General features: G+C 35.1%; 1 protein-coding gene across 4 annotated transcripts in view; it reads right to left on the reverse strand.

Annotated features, from left to right (window-relative positions):
- The window catches only part of pdlim5a (PDZ and LIM domain 5a), a 60,658-nt gene that overhangs the window by 189 nt on the left and 42,142 nt on the right, over nucleotides 1–18,327 (reverse strand). For 2 of the 4 annotated variants that reach the window (XM_016506965.1, XM_016506957.1), the window contains exons 6-12: nucleotides 14,161–14,339; nucleotides 13,504–13,543; nucleotides 5,890–5,984; nucleotides 4,097–4,271; nucleotides 1,736–1,916; nucleotides 966–1,086; nucleotides 64–179 (exon numbers count right to left, since the gene is read on the reverse strand). In XM_016506965.1, the coding sequence (XP_016362451.1) occupies nucleotides 64–179; nucleotides 966–1,086; nucleotides 1,736–1,916; nucleotides 4,097–4,271; nucleotides 5,890–5,984; nucleotides 13,504–13,543; nucleotides 14,161–14,339 (907 nt within the window). Of the gene's footprint in view, nucleotides 1–63; nucleotides 180–965; nucleotides 1,087–1,725; nucleotides 1,917–4,096; nucleotides 4,272–5,889; nucleotides 5,985–13,503; nucleotides 13,544–14,160; nucleotides 14,340–14,520; nucleotides 14,539–14,641; nucleotides 14,663–18,327 lie in introns of those variants that run through there. The other 2 variants (XM_016506978.1, XM_016506970.1) reach the window with 2 other exon arrangements.

An 18,327-nucleotide genomic window follows, 5' to 3' on the forward strand; every position in this document is an offset into this window, starting at 1 on the left:
ATTCATCACACAGCACTCAGTGAACACACAAACACTCTCAGCTGAGCCTGAACACACACTCACTGAGCACACGAAGCAGGTGTCGTGCCAGGTGCCGCCCAGGGCCTCCAGAAACTTGTCTCCTGCTTCTATCGGGAAATCACAACCATGGCAGCCCGTCCCAAACTGACTGTAGTAATCTAAACACACAATTACAAAACTACTAAAACATCAACTCAGAGACACTTTAAATATCAGCTTTGTCTCTGATGTTTCTTCTAAAATTCCTCAGTTGTAATTAAAATATACACAAAAGTGTCAACTGTTGCCATAATGTAAGAGTACACAGCTAAAAAAAAAAAAAAAGAATCTGGATAGTATACACTATGCTTTCATTCAGCAAGAAATTGATCAATAAATAAAGACATTTATAAGGTTACAAAATTTCTATTTCAAATAAATGCTGCTATTCATCAAAGGACCCAGAAAAATTAAAATGTATCATGGTTTCCACAAAAATATAAAGCAATTAAGCAAATCAGCATATTAGGATGATTTCTGAAGGATCATGTGACACCGAAGACTGGAGTAATAATGCTGAAAATTCAGCTTTGCATCACAGGAATAAATTACATTTAATTTATTATGCAAACACAAAACAGTTATTTTAAATTGTAATAATATTTCACAATATTACTGTATTTTTCATCAAATAAATTTCCACGAGAATTTGTAGACTTAGATAAAAGTCTTCATTTACTCTCTGCTTAAGCTTATAAATGTGGATATAAGAAAGATGTAATTTGTGAATCTTTAAATTAATGTTCCAATGATTATTGAGGAAAATGATCAGTTAATGTCTTAATGAAAATGTACAATATACAGTAAATGCAGAAAGGTTTGTATGGGAGTTAAGTGATTAAAAAATCCAATAGTTCAGTTTGAAAATAATTGAAGTCTATAGAAAGTAATAGACAAACAAACACCTCTCTCGCAGTACGGCTCTCCATCCTCAAGATGAAAAGCATCGTTTCTTATCGGTTGCTGACAGGATGCACACAGGAAACAATACACATGCCAGGTTTGCTTGAGTGCATTGATCACTTCCTGTTAAAACACAACATCATCATCATCATCTTTACATATACACTTCCAGTCGAAAGTTTGGGGTCACCAAAAATGCATTTATTTGATCAAAACTACAGTAAAAACCAGTAATATTGTAAAGTATTATTACAAATTAAAATAACTATTTTGTATTGTAATATATTTAAAAATGTAATTTAATCATGTGACGCAAAGCTGAATTTTCAGCATCATTACTCCAGTCTTCAGTGTCACATGATCCTTCAGAAATCATTCTAATATACTGATTTGCTGCTCAAGAAACATTTCTGTCGTTCTGCTTACTATTCTTGTGGAAACCATGATGCAATTAATTTTTTAGGATTCTTTGATGAATAAAAAGTTCAAAAGAACAGCATTTATTGTAAATAGAAATATTTTGTGACATACTACGTGTCTTTATTGTGACTATTGCATCCTTGCTGAATGAAAGCATTCATTTCATTCACTGACCCCAGACTTTTGAATGTACATGCACATACTGTAAAATAAAGACGGGAATGTTTAGGCCATCCTAAAAGACATTAATGTCTCTCTGTGTGTGAATATATTTCTATCAATGAGCCAAAAGCTCAAGCAGGCAGTTAGAGATGGAGTATATTTCATGTTTGTGAAACACACACTCACGGACCCCCAGGATTTTGAACTGGCAGCGTGCGCAGGCTGGGGCGAAGAACTCCTCATAGCAGTGCTGGCAGTAAACAGAGCCCTGTTCCTCCACAAAACCCAGCTCGCTCAGAGACACACTGCAGTGAGCGCACGTGAACTCCTCCGGGTGCCACGATTTCCCCATTGCCATCAGGAACGGCCCCCTGAAACACACATACATGCGTATGAAGGATAAAACACATGGAACAGCAACATGACTTGTGGTGTTCTACAGTGGTTAAATGTTGTGTTGTGACACAGGGCACTTTCTGGTCCAATTTGCAGTTTACTCTGGCAAAGAAAAGCCCACCTAGACAGTACGAGACCGACAAGAAAAAAAATTAGCCAGATTTTCCATCTGGCTGAATTTCCATCACCATTTTCCAAAAGTAATAAGGACTGTACAGTGAAACCTTCAATGGGTTGCACTTTTGTAGACAGTATCTTGAAATTATGATATTGTGTGTTTATCCCCCACAGCCTTGTTTTTAGTTTCATCTTACATACAGTACACCCCACTGATCTATATAAATTATATTATGTATTATAATCAAATAGACAGGTAGAGCCACAAACAAACAGCCTGCAATTCCATTTGTTGCCACTAGCTGCGCATAAATGACCCACTTCATCTGTAATCAGTAAATGCTTCAGATGTAATTCAGCGTGCAGGTGAAACAGAGTCTGGTGTAATGTTTACTCCCATCTGGAATAAATACTTAGGGTTTAATTTGCTAAATGAAGGCTCTGTGAGAAGAGGCCTATTCCTAATTACTGGCTCTCACACACACACACACACACACACAGGTAATAAAGTCTACACTTTCCCATCTCGTTTGCCGCCGTGAGTGTGTGATATCTGGTGTGTGTTACACGAGTGTGTGTTTCTCGTTGGATAAGGTGGCCGCTGTTCGCTCTGTGAAAGTAAGAGGTGAGTTTAGAGTGACTATTGTTATTAAATATCGCTCTTAAGCTAATCATCTCGTTTTCAAAGTGAAAGAGAGAGACAGACAGAGGAAAGATGGAGAAACAGAAGCTCGAATGCGAAACCTACTGAGCTGTCTGCTGTGTACAGGTCAACAATTTATCTGTGAAGAAAATTAATGGTATTTTTAACTTCTGCAATCCGACTGTTGTGCTCCATCGATTTTAGTAGTGAGTCAGTAGCCTGTTACTAAGCTAACAACTAAATACTTTAATAAGCACAAAGATATTTAGCCCACACAAATATTGAAAAAAACAGAAAACAATTATTAACAGTTTGCTACTGAATTATAGTAATATATTCAATAATAATTATACAGATATTGTAAGAAAAAGACAATATGTTTATATAAATTACTATAGTTTGTATAAATTATCAATAGTTTGTTATATATACATTATATAAATAATAATTACGCATATATTGGAAGAAATAGGCAATTTTGTTTATATTCATTATTTTTTATTTCAACAGTTATCTATATAATAATAATTATAATATCTGTATTATAATAATAATGAAATATTCCATTTTATGATTATATCAATTTTTTTTTTTTTAATAATCTGTTACTAAATTAATTGTACTAATATATAGTATTAACGATTATTATATTAACATTATGGTAATAATCATAGTGATATTATATTACTGATACTGTAATTAATAAACTTTTAAAATGATCCAAGAATCCAAAAAGTATATCTCGTTTTTCTCACCATCTTGCATACTTTTATTTATTTATTTTGCACAGAATTATGAGATTGTCTTCTCCATGAAGGATATATGAGAGGCTGCTTTAGACTTTTGGATAGAAGTGCATCCATGATTCCTTACAACGCTTACTACATAGGCAGCTCACTATGGATTAGATCAGAATCATAAAGAGCAGATTTGAGGGTAATTGAAAGTCAAAGCTAATCATTATGAACATGTGTTATGTGACATTTTCACAGCAAAACTCTATTAATGACTTTGCGATTTTATGAATATCACGTCCTGTAATAGAGAGCTAGAGGTGCAGAGTAAACGAAATATCAGTGTCAGTATTTGTTAAATTAAAATTGGAAAGCTGACAACAACAATGAAGCAATAGTACCAGCTGTTGTTAAACATGTTTTCAAGTATCACATTCATTTTGCTTTTTGCATTTTTTATACTGTGCATCTGTTCCAAAAGGAAGTGAGTTGCTTTGCCTACCTAGACAGCATTGTAGAGAATCATAAGCATAATCCCAACAAGGGATTGTTTGTTCTAAAAGTAGGTGGCAGCATTATGTAGCCTTCTAAGATATCTTATTTTGGACAAATCTAATATAAATACAAAAATTGATTTTTCACTGAATATTAGTTTGTGTACCTGATGATCATGTCGCAGTGAGCGCACACAGGAGTACGTGTTCCAGCAGGGATGTGTTCTGCCATCTGGACCAATGAGGCTTCGTCTTTGGGGTGTGGGCGGGGCATGGGCCGGTCCAAGGCGGGGCCTAAAGGAGTACTGTTGCTCATGACGCCAAAAGTGGGAGTGATGAGACCTGCCAAAGACACACAAATACACAAACACACATTAGAGCTTCAACTCGTCTTTGGGTGTCTCTGCTTCGTCAGTGTATTAAACGATAAATTAAAGGCCGGTGCACTTTGAATATGTCTGAATTGCTAACTGACCCTTCACAAAGACCCGCCCCCCTTAATTACTGTTGCTATGTCCGACAAGCCATGCCGCTATCACGCAGTGAAAAATACATCGCTTAGCAAAGAGGAAACTGATAACACGCCGACAGACAAGACAGAGCAGGTTACCTTTAATATGAAACAATGTCTCTGCTTTCAAATTTTGTCATTTTTTAAGAAATTCAAACAAACATTTTGTAGGTCTTAAAAGGGTCACATGATGCTGCTAAAAAGAACATTATTTTGTGTATTTGGTGTAATGAAATGTGTTTATGTGGTTTAAAGTAAAAAAAAAACACATTATTTTCCACATACTGTACATTATTGTTTCTCCTCTATGCCCCGCCTTCCTGAAACGCGTAGATTTTTACAAAGCTCATCGGTCTGAAAAGCGAAGTGTGCTCTGATTGGCCAGCTATCCAGAGCGTTGTGATTGGCCGAATACCTCAAGCGTGTGACGGAAATGTTACGCCCCATACATAACATAATTACGGATTATAATGACTTATACGGTCTTTTTACGCGTTGGAAAAATTGAAATCGTATCATATGACCCCTTCAAATGTGACGTGACCGATCGCTGTAGCGCCTCAGTTCAAGCCGCATGTGAACTGATCATCTATTCCTCTTTACTAGTTATAGCACAAAATAAACATGAATCAACATCAGAAGGTATCTTGTTTTAAATGTTTTTTTAAATTATTTTAAATCTGTCTGGTTTGTTTGACGGACAAAATGGCAGATTCTGCATTATGATTGGTCAGATCGCCTGTCAATCAAACTCCCAGCGAAGGGTAAATTATTACAATTAAGTATTAATACTTAACCCTAACCCTAAAATATAAAGTATAGTAACAGATATGACACAAAACACAGATATCAATTAGTCTTCCATAGTGAAAAAAAAATACTGGGGTAGGATTTACATGAAAACAAGTTTCACTCAGAAATTGCTAGTAAATTTAACAATTTATTACAAAGAAATGGCAAATAAAATAGAATTAAACATGAAATTCTGAAGTAGAAAGACTAAAATGGTACTTTCTTGTAAAATCTAATAATCTTTGTTTTATTTACATGTATTTTCTCATTTTCATTTAGTTTAACCTGATGTACTAAAATAGCATTTATTATTTCAGTTTTAGTTTAATAAAAACTATATAGACTTACATAAAAAGAAAAATAATACAAATAAAAGAAGCACAACAAATTTTCTAAAATGAAAAGAAAAAAATCTAAAAACAAAAAATTCAATAAAACCTATAATAGTACCTCAATGATACTAAAATATCAGAGATAAATTTTGTGAAATTCCTTTGCACCAAACTAAAATTTGAATGTATTTTTTGAAATAGATGAATTAGTGTGTCTGAACTTTAGATTTGTAGTGTATACACAGAGCAGCATCATATACCGCAGCGCTTTGGCCAGTATGTGGACAGGAGAGAGGCTGGATCTTCAGTCATGAGGTGTTGTTACCTGCTGTGCTTCTGACAGGTGTTCCCGGGGCTTTGATCATGGTCTTTACAGGACAGGTGACATGAGCGCTGGGCTGAGAATCATCCAGCTCCTCACTGAGACACCAAACAGAGAGAGAGAGAGAGACATAATTACAAGGGCAAGACAAGAAGAGTGCAAGTGAAAGTCAAACTGCATACTACCTTTTATTTCGTAAAGAAAGCAGTATGCAATATGTACACTGTGTGCAGTGTACTGTATGATCTGTCTGTACATGATGTACAGTGCTGTGTGAATCTAATGAAGATAAGTAAAAGCAGTAATATTGTGAAATACTACTGTCATTTCAAATAACTATTTTATATTTGAATACATTTAAAAACGCAATTTATTCCTGATGCTGCAAAGCTGAATTTTCAGCATCATTACTCCAGTCTTCAGTGTCACATGATCTTTCAGAAATCATTCTAATATGCCGATTTGCTGCTCAAGAAACATTGATTATTATACAAATGTATTGTTGAAAACAATTCTACCTTTTATTTCGTAAAGAAAGCAGTGTACTGTGTGATCTGTCTGTACATGATGTACAGTGCTGTGTGAATCTAATGAAGATAAGTAAAAGCAGTAATATTGTGAAATACTACTGTCATTTCAAATAACTATTTTATATTTGAATACATTTAAAAACGCAATTTATTCCTGATGCTGCAAAGCTGAATTTTCAGCATCATTACTCCAGTCTTCAGTGTCACATGATCTTTCAGAAATCATTCTAATATGCCGATTTGCTGCTCAAGAAACATTGATTATTATACAAATGTATTGTTGAAAACAATTGTGCTGGAAACTGTGTTTTTTCCATGATTCTTTGATGAAATGGTAGTGCATGTAGATGAAAACCACTGAATTTCAGTAACTATTTTACTATAATACTATAAAATGATTCTGTATTATAGCAATTACAATCTATTTATTATTTGTTGAGAATAATGTAATTACATGTATAGAATAATGTATAATGAAAATTACAAAACAAAAACAAAAAAAACAGTCCAAACAGCTGATAAAAACATTACAATAATCCACAAGTAATCCACATCAGTCCAGTCCAGGCCATAGATGAAAGTTTTGTGAAGCAAAAAGCTACATGTTTGTAACAAACAAATCCAGCATTAAAGGGACAGTTCACCCAAAAATGAAAATTTGATGTTTATCTGCTTACCCCCGGGGCATCCAAGATGTAGGTGACTTTGTTTCTTCAGTAGAACACAAATTATGATTTTTAACTCCAGCCGTTGCAGTCTATCAGTCGTATAATGCATGGCAATGGTAACAAAATCTATGAGAGTAAGCAGTTGGACATAGTGGTGTATTAGAGGTAAAATATGATAATGATGATGATGATCCCTTTAAGGTGTTTTTAACTTCAAAACGTTGCTTATGTCTAAAATATGAGTTCTCTATTCATAATATTGCTTTCTGTTAATTGACGGACTGGAGTGGTGTGGATTATTGTGATGTTTTTATCAGCTGTTTGGACTCTCATTCTGACGGCACCCATTCACTGTAGAGGATCCATTGGTGAGCAAGTATTGTAATGCTACATTTCTCCAAATCTGTTCTGATGAAGAAACAAACTCGTCTACATTTTGGATGGCCTGAGGGTGACTAAATTTTCAGCAAATTTTCATTTTTGGGTCAACTATTACTTTAATCATTGCATACTGCAAACTGTTTCACATGATGGTTAAGTATGCAGTATGCTAGTGCTCCACTGTAAACAGCTAAAGCCACACAGAGCTCACACTCACGCCAAACACAGCTCATTTCTACTGTACCTAGAGTACAGACAGACATGCCATCACAACGCTCATTAAACACACAGCAGGTCTGCTTGCGCAGTCCAGCAGTTTAAATTTAGTGAGGCAGGAAGTGAATATTGATGGACAGGGAGACAGAAGTTTGGCTCTGAGAATCTAGAAATCTTGGGTGGCCGTCACAAACACACACATTCATACCCACACACACCATACCACCCCGATTCTCTGCCACACAACTGCGCTCCATCAATCTCTCCTGTCTAATTACAAGCCCCCGGAGACTGAATGTTATGGAAACGCCAGCCATAGAAACCGAAAGGACCACCGTTCAGTTCTGAATCTGGACGCTGATGAGATATTCCACACTGAAACACATTCAATCATTCACAAAAATACAAACAGCCACACTCATACAGTAAATGTCAGAAAAGAAGTTTGTACAGTTTTAAGTGATATAACAACAGATCTAGTGTTGAAAATTAAGTCAGTATTGTGTGTTTGTTTGTGGTTAGAGGATCATTTTAATGTCCCTGCAAACAAGCCTGTGGTGGCCCTTTACGGGCCCACTTAGGGCTAGCCTAAGCGCCCCCAGCGGGCTGCCAGCGCAGGGCCTCTGAGAATTTGCTCACTGGCAAAACGTTGCCCTTTAGCGCTGGCCCTGCATGGGCAGCCCTCACTTAGAAAATAATTTGAAGTAATAAAATAACTTAAAATAAATAAACTAAAACTAACAAATGAAAATATAATAAATACTATATCGACACATTTTTTTTTTAAGTCATAAAAATGACATTTGCACAACAAAATTACTAAAACTTTAACTAAAATTAAAGTGAAGACAGAAAATACAAATTATTAACAAAAACTATTATGGCATATTATCAATGATACTAAATTATCACTGGGTTAAGGAATGGCAATTACAGAAAGAAACACAAAAACAAAACTCAATATTTAAGGGGTTTTAAAGGGGTATTTAAAGGGGAGGACGTAACAGAACTGATTAAATATACTCGCAAATGCAAAGTATATAATAACATAACTTAATAATAATAACAACAATAATATATAATTATATATGATATATATTAATTTTACATTTTGAATTAATTCAGTTAAAATGAATGCATTATATTACGGATGCATTTAACTGCATTGCTAAACACTAATTAAAATAAATAATATCTATTTACAGTACTGAATTTTTTATTTTTTTGCAATGGGTCCAAAGTAGGCTACCATAGTAACACAGCACGGTTGGTAGTTTTTTGTTAATCCTCCATATTCAGTAAAGGAATAAGAGACATCTGTAGACGAATGCTAGCACGTTCTTCCATGATCTGAAAAAAAAGAATATAGGATAAAGAATAAAAATAACTGATGGTGGCAGCAGGATACAGCACACACAATTGAATCGACTTTATTCTGTGAAGATAACAAACTGAGATCCACACAAACACACAGAGGCACAACAGAAAACAGACACAGGTCCCGTCTCCCCAGTTATAAGAGTGATTGTTACTGCTCTCAGCCAATCAGATTCATTACACAGCAAATAATCCAATCAGAGTGGAGCAGCACAGCAGGCTAATCGAATGAGAGAGGAGCAATCGGCAAACACACAGGAAGTTCTCCATCACACACATCCATGAGCAGAGGAAATCTGTCAGTGTGAACCTGATCATAGTGATCAGAGCCCATTTATCATTACACACACACACACACACACACACACATACACACATATATATATATATACATATATATATATACACATAAATATATACATAAATATATACATACAGACAGACAGATAGACAGATAGATAGAATTTAACTGTTTCATTTACTTTAACTGTTTAGTGTTAGTCATTTGCTTACAATGGCCATTTTTGAAATGACCATCAACCCTGTAACATTTTCCATGGTTGCTGCATATAAAGCATGTTTTGAAAGATTTTCACCGTGTTCTCAGAAAAAGTTATGTCAATCAGATGAATGAAACCTTTAGAATACAGATTAAAATAAAACTGTAAAGTTTGGTGTATGTACAGTAAGTGCTGCTGAAGTGAAGATTCTCATTTTGAATGTGATATTCTCTTTAAAGATATGTATTGTAATTAAAATCTACAGATGCAAATGGGAAAAAAATGTGATAAACACTTAAATGTGTATTTTTTATGTTTTCCTTGTACTAGTCTGAAAGAAGACTATAGAAGCAAAAAGAAGCTAAATTATTTGGTTATTATAAAAATTTGAGCTATTTTGCTTCTGTTATAGAAGCAAAATAGCCCAAAACTGACCAATGCATGAAAAAAACTCACATTTTATCTGCTGAGAAGAAAGAATTCATGCTGCTCTCTAGTGGCGACAAATGAAAACCGCAGTAGTTCAATCATGAAATCAAAACTAACCCTATTTAAATTTGATTAATACATAATGTGTAACTGTGCACATTTCATCTCTCCCTGTCTCTAAAACCAAAGCCATATGTGTGTGGAAAAATACAATGACCAATAATATCATATGATTTCTTATTAAATATGTTTTATGCTTTTCACCATTACAAGTTAAATATACAAATTATGTTTTATGTTGCCTAGAACTGTGAATTAAAAGAAATATATATTCACAGAATTGCTCCTCATTTTTATGACCAATTTGGGACACTAGGAACACTTCATCATAACAATCTTTACTGGATCTTTGTACTGTAGAGACACTTTTTTAAAGACCCACTAGTTTTAGATTGAGCGAGTTTGTGGACCTGTCATTACTTGCATAACTGATTGGATAAACATCATGACTTTGGCTTAAAATCAGTAACTGAGGGACATAAACCGATAAAAACACTGACACAAATAAGGAGAAAATACACAACAGGAATTCTTCAGAAAATACAGGCCACTTTATTCTATTTTGCTACATAAGGTGAGGAAGGAATTAAGTCATAAATGAAAATAAATTGTGAAGCATAAAATAAAATTCAGCAGAGTATAAAAGAATATTCTGGGTTTAAAACTTGCAGAACAGCATCTGTGACAGGCTTGTCGTAGAAAATACAAATATCTAATTTTATGAAAATAAATATCACATTTACAGTAATGCACTAACATTGGAAGTCCATAGAGCACCAAATAATAATTCAAATCCACACAGTTTTGAAAATATAACAACAATGCATAAACAATTAAAACTGCATTTAAAACTTGGCTCATGACCATGCAACTAACTAGATACATTTCTGTTCAGAAAAATTATTATTTTAACAAAAATAATAGTTAAGAACTACAAGAATTAAGCACTTTCACAAAACTATGAGCTGCACATTTCCTCACAGAACACCATAGAAGTGTATTACTGTAAATGCTGCTAAATTTATTCGACAGATGAGGTGAATTTTTTTTTCAGTGTTAATCGACAGATGCTCTGTGTAGTTTAACTAGTTTTGAGCCCAAAATGTTCCTTTAAATAGGAATCAAATGACCAAAAGCTGAAACATTACAGAAACGAAATAAGATCCAAGCCACACGTGTAATGCAATACTGTAGTGTTTCACTAATAAAAATCACCAAATCCACAAGAACAGAGTTTGAGATGTGCGGTTTGAATCTTCACACTTTAAATCTACACGAATACACTTTACAGAGCTCATGTTGCTGTTTCTTGTGACAATTCTGACCCTCTCATTTCCGATAAAACTGCAGTTGTATTTTTACAGTCTCTTTTCAGTTTCCAACACGGAAACGTCCCACAGAGACCTGCTCACACACACACACACACACACACACACACTACACCAGGCTGAGGACGTTAAGGGTTCGAGCAGACACTCCATGGTGCCAGTCTCTGAGTTTATGATATTTAGGTCCAATCTTAGGATTAATCTTCACTACCCTGTTCACAGAGAATGAACAAGAGAGAGAAACAGAAACAAAGACAGTATTAAGAGCTGTAGAAGTGAATGTCTTCAGCACAGTGATACTGCAAACCATGCAGACGGAAATGCCACTGCACACGAGTTAAACTCACTTCTGTAACTTCCCAAACCGAGCTTTCATGTATTACTCAAATACACATAAAGAATACACAGCGCACACTGTATTGTCATAATAATATTGCTTTTCTTTGGAAAGCGAAGCCAAGAAACCTCACAGACTATGAATTCACCCACACAAAACAAGACTAGTTATTACACGACAACTTCAACGGCAAACCAACAACAGTGCAAGATTACTAGAATAACTCTCAGTTTGGGCCTATGAATAAAATGTAGGTGTATGAGCTCCATACTGTATCTTACTATATAAGCCATAAATACCTGATATATGATACTCAAAAAAAAAACGTACTAACCCTTCATTTAAAGCCTATTTATAATAATGTACATTGTAATTAGTGCTGTCAAACGATTAATCGCGATTAATCGCATCCAAAATTAAAGATTTTGTTTGCATAATATATGTGTGTGTACTGTATATATTTATTTTGTATATAAATACACACACATGCATGTATATATTTAAGAAAAATATGTTATGTTGATATATTAAATATATTTATATATGATATAAATTATATGAATATAAATATATACATTTAAATACATGTAAATATTTTCAAAATATATGCTGTATGTGTGCGTATTTATATATACATAATAAATATACACAATACACACACATATATTATGTAAACAACAACTTTTTTTGGATGCGATTAATCGCGATTAATCATTTGACAGCACTAATTGTAATGCATTCTATTTTTTCATAAATAACCAGTTAACATGCATTTGAATATTTTAAGGTTTGTTTGTCATGTGTTTTAGTGCATTACACTTTCTAAAGGTGTAACAATGAATAGATAAGTATTATAACTGCTTACATTTATTAACGAGATCATACAATGCATTATAAGGTGTCTTACAAGGCACAATAACAGCAAAATACTACTTTTATAATGCATTATATATAAAGGATTTAAGTAAAGTGTTACCAAAAACTTGTATGCATTTTTTTTTTAATGAATGTAATACTTTATTTCAACAAACTGCTCCATTAAAAAACAATTTTTTCATATGTCATGCTTTAGTGATGGTTATCGCTACAGAATTACTAAATCACACAAACAGTCTATTAAACCCTTTTTAGAAATAAAATATTTAGTAAAGGTTGCAAGAATTACAAACTGAAATAGACAATTAAAACAGCTCATGTAATATTTAGTTCAACCGTTTGAGGTTGATGACAAACACTTTCTTAAGGTTAAAGGGATAGTTCACCCAAAAATAAAAATGTTGTCATCATTTGCTCATCCTCAAGTTGTTCCAAACAAAAGAAGATAGACATTGACTTCCACAGTATTGAAAAAATAAATACTATGGAAGTCAGTGTGTACTGTACCGTCAACTATTTGGTTACCAACATTCTTCGAAATATCTTCTTTTGTGTTCAACAGAATAAAGAAACTCATACAGGTTTTGAACAAATTGAGGGTCAGTAAATGATTACAGACTTTTTATTTTCGGGTGAACTATCCCTTTAAGCACTTCCTTTTACTGACCTTTTGTTGAGGAATAAAGAAAAGACTATTTTGTGCCCTAGTGCTGGAAAGTGTCAGTGATCTGCACATGCTGGTTAACTAGAGCCAGAGCTTTAACAGAAACACCACAAACACCACGGGACGCCAAAATCACACAGGTAAATAACAGCACAAACACCCTTCAGAGAAAACCTGAACACATCTTCATCACAAAAATAAAAAAGCACACAGCACACACTCCAAAACAGCTGGCGAGCAGAGGAACTTACTTTGTTGTCTTCTTGGCCGATTCAGCCTCCTGCGAAGGATCTGAAAGACATAAACATTATCCAGAAAAGATTTAATACGGCATGCTTTCAATGTGATAGACGTGTAATAAAAGACATTCCCATTCTCTTGCTTTCTCCCATCTGTTTTTCTCGCTCTCAAATTCGGTTTAAAACATCAATTCTGTCAGGACCACTATCGTCAAAGATGATTGACAATTAGCATACAGTTTGGATTGGCGGTATGGTTCTGTTCTGGGCAAGAACTCCCTGCGCATCCATGCAGCCTAGCATGGATGAGAGCAGGGAGAGCAGCGATAACCCCCCCAGGGTAAACAGAACAGAACCAACATAAATGTTGACTAACGTGACCTGCCAGAACTAACGCTACGCTAGATTTTCAATCTTTATCCCAAATTCAGTATTGAAGGTTTTCCACACTATCGGCCTAATTCATGAAACATGAGCAGAACAAAACGGTTCATAAAACCATTGTTATGTAAACAGTTGCCTTGTATTAAATACTACAAATTTATGTAAGAATGATTTTCTGATTATTATTATTATTCAAATAATACAAACGCATATAATAAAACATAAAAAGGAATAAAATAACATTTAAAAAGCAATAAAATCATATTTGAAAAAATAAACTCTCACCGAATTCAGATTCAGTGCCGGTGATTTGAGCCAGGATACGGAACGAGCGGGATTGTGAAGTTCCTGTCCGTGGGCGCCAGTCCTCTGTGTCCTCCATGATGCGTTTCCTGCTGGCATCACCGTGAGTCGGGATGTGGTAAAACTCAATGTCTGTCTCTGTGATAGGTTTACGAGGAAGTCTACACACACACACACACACATGCACAAACAAACACAGATACTGTCAGTCTCTTTTACATGTAATCATACTGCATATCAAATGCACTATTCAACAAAAATATCAAACTGCATAGCCTATCAAATGCACAAAGCAACTAAGCATTTGAGAAACAAGGGCATTGCTGATTATTCCTTCTTTACCTGTTCATTGCAGGTTTTCTGAAGGAGGCATAAAAAGGAATAAGAAAGATGACACATTTCAATCATCCATTCTCTTTTAGAAGGGTTTTACTGATGGCACACACATTACAGATGTACTCACTTAAACACAGCTGGAGGACCACTATGAAGAATACAATAAAAAACGGTCATTAGGCTACATAATGGAAAGGCTCTTGGAGGCATTAAATTCAAATGTTCCGTGGTGAACCATGGTTTCTGCCAAAATACTTAGGTAGCCTATAACAGTTATTGTTAATACTGTAAAACACCTTAATAAGAAGCCTACACAATCGTTCTGTCATTTTTATATTATAGCAGTGACTTATATCAAGTAAGTTTGTGCAGTTTTGCTATAGTGTAGGCTAGCTAAGGTATTGTGACAGTTTGATTACCATGGTAAAACTTTGCAAGGGAACTCAAATTCAAGGTAAACTTGGGGGTAAGTAAATTCAAGGCACCAGAAGCTTCTTTCAAGGTTCTGGAGCGAAAATCTTCTCATGAAAAAAGTAAAGACATTTCTTAAAGGTGCAGTGTGTAAATTTTAGCAGCATCTAGCGGTGAGTTGCGAATTGCAACCAACGACTCAGTCCCCCGCTCACCCTTCCCTTTAGAGAAGCTACAGTGGCCGATACAGGACTAAGATGTCGTCGGTAAAGACAGCAGAGAGCAATGAGATTTCTTTACAAAGGTAAATTAAGGAATTATATTTACTTAATTATTTAATAAATCGATGTTATTGTGAATATTAATGTACTTGTTCATCATTGTGTCAGTGCAAGAACAACAAAGTGACGAAACGCGCTGTGTAGAGCAATTTGTCCGTTTAGGGCTAATGTAGAAACATGGTGGCGACTTCCATGTAAGGGGACCCGCGGTGTTTGTAGATATTGCTCAATCTAAGGTAATAAAAGCATAACGGTTCATTAAGTAAGGTCTTTATACACCTCTGAAAACATAGTTATGTATATTATATTGCATTTCTGTCAATAGATCGATGTAAATACTACACAATGCACCTTTAAAAGAAGTTTGTATGTTTACTGATTGAATTGTGACGAAGACTTGCTAATGAAATCGACGGAAAATACCTCAAATGCCGTCTTTTTGCGCAACCCGAGTCAGTATTTCGGATAAATAGGTAATATTAAACAAAAACAAAAGCTTTTGAGTTTTAAAATCCTCCAAAGGAAATTAAACAAATGACAGTAGAAACGTACGAGACCAGAAGATGGCGCTGCTGCACGTGGAATAATACACATGCCACAGGTTTGAGAAGAAACTCATCTAGAAGCAGTGTTGCCAATTTAGCTACTTTGTAGGTAGATTTAGCGACTTCCCCGCCCCTTTTGAGACTTTTTTCAAAAGTTTAGGGACAAATATAGCAACTGCTTGGACAAACCTTATCTAAGTTCTCATCTTGCCCACTGATCTACGTTCATCTTTATATAGATCAGTGAATTTGCCATTGTGATGTCATCTAGTGACATTTAGCTACCAGTTTTAGCTACTTTCAATTGAAAGCAGTTGGCAACACTGTCTGGAAGTCTGAAATCGTCGACCCAATCTCTCAAAAACATTTTCACGTCTGGGACGTACTGATCGTACCAAAGCCCGTCTGTACTGACACGTACACCATTCATAAGCTGTCAATAAATCAGCGCTGTCTGGCTGAGCGTGGATGAACCGTGTGACGAAAGATTGTCAGCAGGGCTTGTCTGTGTTTGTCAAACTACCGTTAAACACCTCTGACCACCTGACCACTGCGATACAGCACGTCACAGAGGGACATAACATGCTTATCGTCAAACTCACGTCAACACACTCATGCAAAACAAACAGAAGAAACAACGAACCACAAACCCAGCTTTGCTTTGCTTTACTTGAGTGTGCGCTGCGGAAAAAAAAAACAATAGAACCATCACAGAAAATTCGAATGGTTTCCACTACAACTACCATTACAGACATAACAAACCATCAACTTTTAACCATTAAAACCATTAAAAATTGTTTCCTGTAGTGTGTTTTGGGACATATTCCATTAGGATTTATTGGTTTTAACAAGCCACCAAAAGAAGGCGACCAATTACCAGTAAAGACCAACATTACAGTTTCCATTAAAACCAATACAATTCCCATTATAACCAGTAAAACCATTACACATTCTGTGATGGTTTCTATTGTTTTTTTTTATGGATGTTTATTGTAACTGCATGTGTGCCAGTTCAGTTTGCTAGTCATGATTCAACTCAAATTTAAGTATAGGCTACTACTAAATACAAAGTGCAATTACAATTACCAGTTATATAATAATGATTACCAAAGATATACTCTTACCACATCTCTTGTGTGGACGTTTTAATAAAAAGTTATTTATTAAAACAAATCATTTTCCGAGTGTTGATTAAAAAAAGCAACCAATTCGCTTGTCGAATCAAACACCTGTCACTGTTACTGAACGAATCATTCGCGAACGAATCGTTCAGACCGGTACACTGGGATCACTAAAAAGATCCGACTCAAATGAACGATTCGTTTCGCGAATCATTTACATCGCTACTCATCAGGACTGATGTTGACGTAACAGACGTTTAGCATGCATAAACACTGTTATCATTCATAAATAACCACAGTTTACACCAATTACTTTAATTAGTGTTCTTTTCTAAAATGTTAATGAATGTGATATCTCATTTACGCAATATTTTAATAACAGTGGCTATAACCCAAAGTTACCATAATAGCACTTAAGCATTTTGGAGTTGAATAATGATTTTATTATTTTTTTAAGATAACGTTTAAACGGCCAAGAAACATTAAGATACTGTCCAAATTACTTACACAAAAGTATAATAAATAATAAAGACTGTAGACATCGGTTTCGTTTTATTACGACAACGCGACACGTTAAAGTGTTTGAAAGCGCAGTGCACTGGAACATGATGGCGCTGCGCTTCAAGCACCACGGAAAAGCATGAACTTACGCTTCAGCGCTGCAATGCATGAGAATCATCTCCATGTATATAAGTTGATAGGCGCGCTCACCTCAGATGAAGAGCGAGGAAGTGTCCAAGCAGACACAGTGCTGGGTTTGTCCCGGTGCGCATGCGGCACTGCTGGATCACGGCTGGGCTCCAGCGGGACACCAGAAGAGCCAGTGAGCAGAATCCCTGCGCTGTCTGAGCCAGAGCAGAGGTAAACACTATGCATTTGATGGGATGCTTTTATCCACGCGGGGAAGCACACAGCGACATCTACAGGGTGCACAGACGTTTGATGTTGACACAAAAGAGAATGGTACTATGGTCATACCATGGTTTTCTATGAAATACTTTTTATAAAGATTATGTATAGGAGTGTGTTGTGGAATACTGACGGATCGCAAAAAGAAAATACACATTCGAATCAAAATAGCATAGATTAAAAATGAATAAAACTATACTTTAATTAATATAAGTTCAAACTAACAATACATTTAAAAAAATATATATGCATTCATTAGAAATTGATTTATTGCCTGTGATCCACACATTCCGTCTTTTAAACTACTCTGAACAACCCAATAATGATAATAAGATAAGCATTGAATCAAGTTTGTCTTTGTGTTCTCTTTCCTAATGAAACACTTTTGTCCTTGATTAAGGCTTCCTTCAACAAATCACTTTTGAGTTTGATTGATGCAATTAGAATTCTAATGCAGCCTATTGTCAGCTGAGCATCCATGGTTTAGTGTAATTATCCATAAATGCATATTAGATTGCATTTATGATCAAAGAACTCTTTAACCTG

Source organism: Sinocyclocheilus anshuiensis, unplaced genomic scaffold (genome assembly GCF_001515605.1).
Source record: "Sinocyclocheilus anshuiensis isolate Anshui unplaced genomic scaffold, SAMN03320099.WGS_v1.1 scaffold117, whole genome shotgun sequence".
Classification (NCBI taxonomy): domain Eukaryota; kingdom Metazoa; phylum Chordata; class Actinopteri; order Cypriniformes; family Cyprinidae; genus Sinocyclocheilus; species Sinocyclocheilus anshuiensis.